This window comes from Acanthisitta chloris, unplaced genomic scaffold (assembly GCF_000695815.1).
Source record: "Acanthisitta chloris isolate BGI_N310 unplaced genomic scaffold, ASM69581v1 scaffold25777, whole genome shotgun sequence".
NCBI classification, from domain to species: domain Eukaryota; kingdom Metazoa; phylum Chordata; class Aves; order Passeriformes; family Acanthisittidae; genus Acanthisitta; species Acanthisitta chloris.
In genome coordinates, this window is record NW_008681881.1 from 50,943 (window position 1) to 58,490 (window position 7,548).

Here is a 7,548-nt window from a genome sequence, read left to right on the forward strand (position 1 = left end):
CCATGGCCTTCAGTAGAAACTTCCTAGAGAAAAGAGCTGGGGACAAAGACAAGAACAGTGCTGAGTGCTCCTCTGCCACACCAGTGAAACCTGCTGGCCTGTGAGTGAGAGCAAACAAGACATGGTTAGTGCAGAGCTGTCCTTGCCACAGCCAGACCTACCCTGTGCACAGCTCTGTCCCACTCGCTCAGCTAAAAAGAGGTTGAGCTGGTCCTGGGCAATGGCAGGTGCCTTCAGGGCAGAGGTGTAGCCAAAGAAGCTGCCTTAAAGAGAGCAGGGAACGATTCTTGGTGTTAACATCAGCTCTGAGGCCAAACCTTGCTATTCAGAAGCTTCTAAAAACAATTTCTTTCCTGACTCACAGATACTGAAGTATCCCTGAAGGAGAGCCTCAAGCACTGCTGCAGAGCACCACTTCAAGAGGGCTCTGGAAATGAAGATTGAACTCAAACCCAAATATTTCTAGAAGGCTAGACCTAAAAGCTAACTCTACAGACATTGCTCATCTAATGCCGCCTTTTTGTTACATTAAACTTCACATACACACAAGAGAAGGAAACTGTAATTCAGCCTCATAAATTATCTTCCATCTTTTCTCGAATGAAACAGTGGGAAGTAATCACCCTATTTCGCTATCTTGATATATCTTTAAAGGTAGTCATTAAGAGAAATGTACATCCAGCAGGTGAATAGAGATAACTGGTCATAAGTGATGACAGGCAAAAATACACAAGTATCTGATTTGAAAAAGGGCCAAGTTGGAAGCCAGATGCACACTGAACTATCCACTTTACTGGCTGCTTATTCAGCTCATGTCAGGATGATTCAACGCATCTTTACATGCAGCTCCCTATTCATACAGCATCTTCTAGCCACAAAACCAAGCATTTTCCATTTCTTCTGCTAAACAAAGGGTAGAACAGTGGAATGGGAACTTGCCATTCAGCAGCGGAAACTATTTGTAAAGCTGGGAAGCTGGAGACACTAGGAAGAAAAGGCTTTAATGAAATTGGCCAGTGTGCCTGCCAACTGTCAAGACTTTTTATATATTCTTCCAAGGAACTCTGACTGAGGCTTTTTCTGTATTTACTCTTTACATCCCAGTTATTATAATACTTTGAATGATGCAAAAGAACAAAATTCATGAGAAATGCCGTATTAGAAACAGGCAGCCTTTTTTTCCCTCTGCAACTGCTCTGTAGCTGCACTCAATGACCCATTAACTGATTTTTTGGTTCTGTACAAATCCAGCACCACGACATTTGTGATTCATTATCAACCAGGCACAGGCATTCACCACTAGAGCTTCAGCTGATCCAGATCCAAAGGAAATCCCCATATGCTTGGAATTTCTAACATACAAGCGTTATAGTTGTTGCCTGGGAAGACAACAGTTTCCATACACAGCAGAGGATATGTTTATATTTATGTTTTGGGAGGCTTGTAACTCAGCCAGAGGCAGATAAATTTTCCCAAGGCAGCGAAAGTTGTATCATTGTCATCCAGATATGAACATAACACTGTTTCAGGTTACTACTCCAAAGTGTGGAGGCAGTAGAGCTGCGAGACTTTTCCAGATCAACACTTAAGCTTGAAATCCTTTCTATTATTGCCTTTTTTTCACTATGAGATCTCACATTCTGCAGCAAAAAGATGTACTACACAAACCAGCTCTGCTCACCTCACAGTTTTCATTCATTCTTTTCCAGAGCACAGTCTGTCCTCTGCTCTGGAGGAAAGATCTCATGGATTTGACTTTGGTATCTGCTGTGACACAGCTTCCCAAATGAGCCTGGAGCACTAAGAGCAGTGCCCTCACCAGCCAGAGGTTACTAGTAGGCAACATAGCATTTTATAACATACCAGCAGTGAAGTGATAGCTGAATGAGCAGCATGATGCCTGGGAGCATCATGTCCAATGACCAGTCCATTGAGAAAGGCCTTCAGCATTACAGGAATCACACAAATATTCCACAATCACCCTCTCTTTTGGACCAACACACATATTTAGCTTATCTCCCTACCCTTGTAAACAGCACACAGAAAGATGGGGAGCCAAGGCAAGATCATCACATTTTCCACTCTGCTATGGAAAAAGTAGAAGGTGACTATGTAATTAAAGATGGTGTGATAATGCATACACAAGAACTGGCTACAGCAAGGTGGAAATTCTGGTATTTCATACCTTTTAAGAGCTCAGCTTGGCAACCTCAATAACATTCCTTGAATTTTTGAAGTAATATAATTACTTCCAATTAATTAAAATGAGGGAAGAATGAAATATCATTTCACGAGACACTGATATGAATAATATTCAGGGAGCAGAGTGGTGACCACTAATGTACTGATACTTATTATAAAGTTTCTCCTTCTATCCAGGACAGGAAATAATTGTCTGACATTCATTGTCAGAAGATAACCAATAGCAATGAGCTATAACAGTAAGTGCTGCTGTGAGGTCTTGATTACATGGAAGAGGAAAATACAAGCTTTAAAGGGACCAGTGACTCCTTTGCAATTCCCCTACACTGTTTCAAATCTTCATCTCTCCTCTCTCCATCTGAGGCTCTCAGTCACAATCCAAAACTCAAAAAATCCACAGGGATGTGGGGAGACCCGGGTGAACTGCCTGGGCAGCTTGGGAACACTTGCCCCCCCCCCCACTCCATTCCTGGCAGCAAATCCTTAATGAGGCCACCTGTGATTGTACTAAGGCTCACCCTGGAAGTGACCCTTCCCCGGCAACAATCCTCTGATGGAGATCTTGAAGTAAAAAAGCAGATTGCATTCTGCTTTCTGAGCAGAAACACAGAAATCTCTCAAACATTCCCTTCTACAATTCCCACCAGCACTTTAAGAAGGCTCAGGGATGATACCTGGATGATACTTAAGTTCAGCTTTAACAACTGACTCCAGAGAGTTTTACCTCTGCTCCTGAGTATTTCTCTGTGTGTTCAATGAGCTCAGCTAAGCAGACTTCATCACTGACTGGCATGGACTGAAAATGAAGTCTGAAGATCTCCCCACGAGTGGCTGCATCTGGCAAGGGCACGTAGATGATTCTGTCTATTCGTCCTGGTCTCAGCAGGGCCTGCAATGAAAGCAGCACAGGAAATGTTATAGCACATCGAGAAAGTAAAAATCATATAACTCAATTAAAATCAACACCATCACCAAATAACCAACAATTTCAGCAAAAGCAAAGAAGCTGCACAAGAAAAGACAGTAAGGCTACCTAGCTTGTGAAATACCAGTTTATGGAAAAAAGGAATCATAAAGGAACCATAGTCGTTTTCCTAAAATAATACTTTAAGGCTTGTTGCAAGGTGTGCTGGAATGTCAGGACTTGGCAGAAGGACAGGTGGCAATGGACATATCCCAAGTGCAGATCTTCCATCAAGACAACAAGCAGAGAAGAAAAGGTTTTTTGAAGTGAGGCTTACATTCCGGACTCATTTTACTTTATCCCAAATTATTAGAGCTGCACATGCTTACAGAAGAGCAGATTACTCTGACAGGCTTTTATGGAAAATAACATAAAAATAGAAGCTATTATTATTATTTATTATTACTAAATGAAAGCTAAGCCCCCAAATTTTCAGGTCTCTACAGGTGTATTTGCCCTTGCACTTCAGTTGTCCAAGGGTACTCAGATTATATACACCCCAGGGAGGTGGAAGGGTGACAGAGCAGCAGCAACAGACAACATAAGAAGGGACAATGGTGGTGAAGGGCAGAGTGAAAAGTTCAGACTTGATGGGAGGAAAAAAAATACAGGATCAAAAAGTAAACATTATCTATACATAAACCAATTCTATCCAATATACAGGAGAAGCCAAGCTCTTAAATTTATGGAAAGGAAGCTCATTTCCCTATATTTATAAAAAAATATCCAAGATTTTTGAAAACCATCTACAGTAAAAACAGTAAAAACCCTTCCAGCCTTTCTTGACATTAGAAAAAAACCTCAACACAATAATCCTGTGCACAGCAAATATACATAAATAGTATTTAAACTATTTTTTAAAAACTGAACAATGTTTATAAGATTTAGCATGTAACCTAAATTGTTTTTATGTTATGGTTCTCCCTTGGGCAGAGTAGTTTGAGTTCCAGATGACTAGAGATATTGCATGGCTGTCCTGGGCTGTCAGCCAATAAGTCTTTTCCCAGCCTGATCATGTCAGTGAAAGTCATGCTGAAAAAATAGTAGGAAAGAGCTTTCCTTCCTGCACAGCATTGATCAAGTTAACACCCTTCCTAGAGTTTCTTTAAAAAGACTGTTGTGGTGCTTCAGAGTGGAAAAATGTATCCTGAATGTTAAGAGATGTCTTGTTATTTTTAAAACAGAACATGAAAATGCTCAGCAGAAAGTGCACAGCACTCTGGTGTGCTGCATGGAGCTGGATAAGGATACACAGCAAAGCTGTACTGGGAAGACTATAGGTTCATACCCAGCCCAGTACCCTGTCCTTGCAGCAGCTGATGTTGGATCCCTACAAGAGAGAGCAAGAAACAAGCTGTCCACTGATATTTGTTCAGCAGACTGTGCTGCTTTCCACAGCACTCCTGATATATTCTCCAAAGAACTCAGCTCACTGGTGATAACTCGACCAGTGTACAGTTCAGTATCTAAACCATGTGTGTGTCAGGATGTTGCCATTTTTTGCCAAAGCACTTGAAAGGGAAATTTGCATGTTTCAAGACTAGGCTTGGAGGGAGAGGAATTATACTGCAATTGTGTTCTCCATGCTCTTAAGGAAATGCCCATAGCTAATTCTATTACTTAGAAGAAACCAGAAACATTCACATGAGCATGGTGGTGTGCCTCTTTTAAATCAAGGCAGGTTTCATCAGGACACCCAGATAATTGGAACATTCTCTAGAGCCAGCTTAGCTTCCCACTGATGAATGACCAGGGCTGTTGTGCAAGTGGGACAGGAAAATGCTTGGTGCCAATCAGCTGGGAGCTAGCACTCCATTGCCTCACATCAGCTTTGAGTTCTGAGACACAGTCTTCTAACACAACAGAGCACCCATGCTGGCAAAGCACAACTGCAGATGTAAGAGTGAATATACTTTTTTGGGTCAGCGCTAAAAACTGTATTTCCTCCAGTTTGTCCCCCAGTGCCTTGTGTTTTATATATAGTCATAGCTGGAGGCCCAAGTTTTAAACACACTATCATTGCTTTTTTGCTACAATCAGGCCTAGGGACCTTATCCAAGACAGCCAGATGTGCTGGGAGCTGTACAAAAAAAGCACAAGCCAGCTCAGCAGTGCTTGCTGCTTATATTGACACAGACAAAAAGGAGAGAAAATACTCTGTAACCTCAGCTTGAGACAAGAATCAAGTTCCCTTCAGCACCCAGAGACAATATCAGATTGAACTGAGAGCTTTTCTCCACCAGGACTCCCAACACAGTGACCCTGGGAGACCCTGTGCACAGCCTGACTGCTCCTTGTTCTGCTGTCACCACCTTGTCCCTTTTGCAAGCCACCAGTCCCCTCTCCTCCATGCTCCTGGGGAACTAAAAGCAGAAGGAGTGGGTGAGGAAGGATCAGCCCTGCCTTGACCTGTCCTGCACTGCTGAAGGTCAAAGCCCTAGTGAGTAGCTGTAGGTGAGCTGCAGAGCTGCTCTGCTGGTGGTGCTCAGAACACAACCAGAGAGCAACAGCAAGTCAAAGCCATGCTCATTTACAGGACATCATGTACCCTCCCAGGATTTTGGTCTCTGCATAAGTCTCATGGAGATGCTTTTCCTTTCTGGTCAAAATAATTCAGGACTCAGAACTGAGATGCACATAGAGGTCAGCAATAAGGGATATCTTCTGGATGCTTTTGCACACTGGACAACAGTGAAATTTTCCTGGGCTGCTCAGGGAAGGCTGCTGTGCCACATGATGTGGACACCTGCAGCAGTGTCAGCTTCAACACCAAGGCCCAGGTCATGCTTACCAGCATGCTGGCAGCAGCGATGAGTTTGATGGATGCTGTAAGCATCTTTTTTGTCAACACCACTTTTCATACAGACTTTTCCAAGCGGGATGTTGCATGATCCAGGTTTTGCCATAGGAAGAGTCTTGGAGGTGGTTGCTCCAAGTGTGCCATGACTTTCACAGGCCATTCCAGAAGATGGAGCTTCAGTCTTTCAATGTGCACTTGCAAACTGAGAGGAGACCACTAAGGACAGCCAGGTCACCTCTGGACCAGCCTCTCTGCCCATGGATGGGTGCATTGGGATTCGGCGATGACCCACTGGTGAGGCACCTGGTTTGATTCCCACTGTGGAGCTGGAGAAGGAGGGATCCAGGAGGAGCAGGCGGTGGCTTGGCTGAGCAGGAGGAGAGGCAGGTGGGGGAGGGTGAAGAGTTGAAGCAGGCCTGCAGGTTCAGGCAGATACAAGCTGCTGGGAGTACAAAATTAACTGCTCGCGGCTGGGAGATGCAAAACCGATTTGAGGCGAGGAGCACACAGAAGGTGGGAAGTTGATGGGGCCAAAATTAATTGATGTGTGTGCAGAGCTACATAATTCACTGATGTCGAGATGTGAGGGTTGCATAATTTATGTCAGTCAGGAAGGGCACAAAATTAAGTAATTGGGGTTTTGGTAGAAACCAGAATACTTGAAACCCAGAATACTTCACACCATTAAGCAATTCTTTTGCAGGTTTATGTAATTTTTTTGTTATTACCACAACAGTTATGAAAGGGGTCTAAGTACACATGCACTGAAAGGTTACTAGTGGTACACGGATACAATGTTCTTCCAGGAGCACTAAGAAAGTGGGATAATTGCCATGTAATACATAATATCACCAACAGCAACAACACATTTTTATTAAGAAGGAACTGCTCTCCTTTCAAAAACAAATGCTTAATTCTTCAAAATATACAACTGAAAATGATAGCTAGGTCAAAAATGTGTATTTTGTGTGCAATTATGAAGGTAATTATTTCAGGAAAGAAAACTCAAATATGTAAAGCCAGGAAAATATTTGTGGTTCCTTTTAAGAATGGACCAGGATTAACCTTAGGGCTTCGCTAATTTTCCTCCTCCTCTTTTCTTTTCTTCTTCTTCTTTTTTTTTTTTTTATAAAAGCATCTATCACGTTGAGGGCCTGGCAGAGAAGGCAAGGAAAAGACCTCCTTCTTCCTGAAGTTTTTAGTGCCATAGTCCAGTAACCACGATAGGGATGGACTCGATGATCTCTGAGGTCTTTTCCAACCCGATTGATTCTATGGTACTATGATCTTTAGTTAGGTTTTCCAAAGGACACTTAGCTATTTCAAAAACCACACTGTCAAAGAATGCAGAACTACAACGTTGGCAGAAGCATACTCAGTGATGAGCTTTCTGGGGTACAGGAAGCTAAGCAGCTCCCACTGACATACCTCCACAGCCATGCTTAATTCATCATCAGCATTCTTACAGCAACAAGTCATACACAAAACAGGCAAGACTGTAACCTGACATTAGAAAAAAATAAATATAATTTTAAAGAACCCCAAACAGGCATACTGAGGTGAGTAAGAGCAAGCAAGTCAG

At 42.8% G+C, this 7,548-nt stretch overlaps 1 protein-coding gene across 1 annotated transcript in view; it reads right to left on the bottom strand.

Moving 5' to 3' along the window:
• Positions 1-7,548, bottom strand: part of SPATA5 (spermatogenesis associated 5) — a gene marked incomplete at its 5' end in the record, with an annotated part of 176,439 nt that overhangs the window by 31,665 nt on the left and 137,226 nt on the right. Inside the window, one exon of the mRNA XM_009078255.1 lies at positions 2,927-3,091. Within this exon, the coding sequence (XP_009076503.1) occupies positions 2,927-3,091 (165 nt within the window). The remainder of the gene's footprint in view (positions 1-2,926; positions 3,092-7,548) is intronic.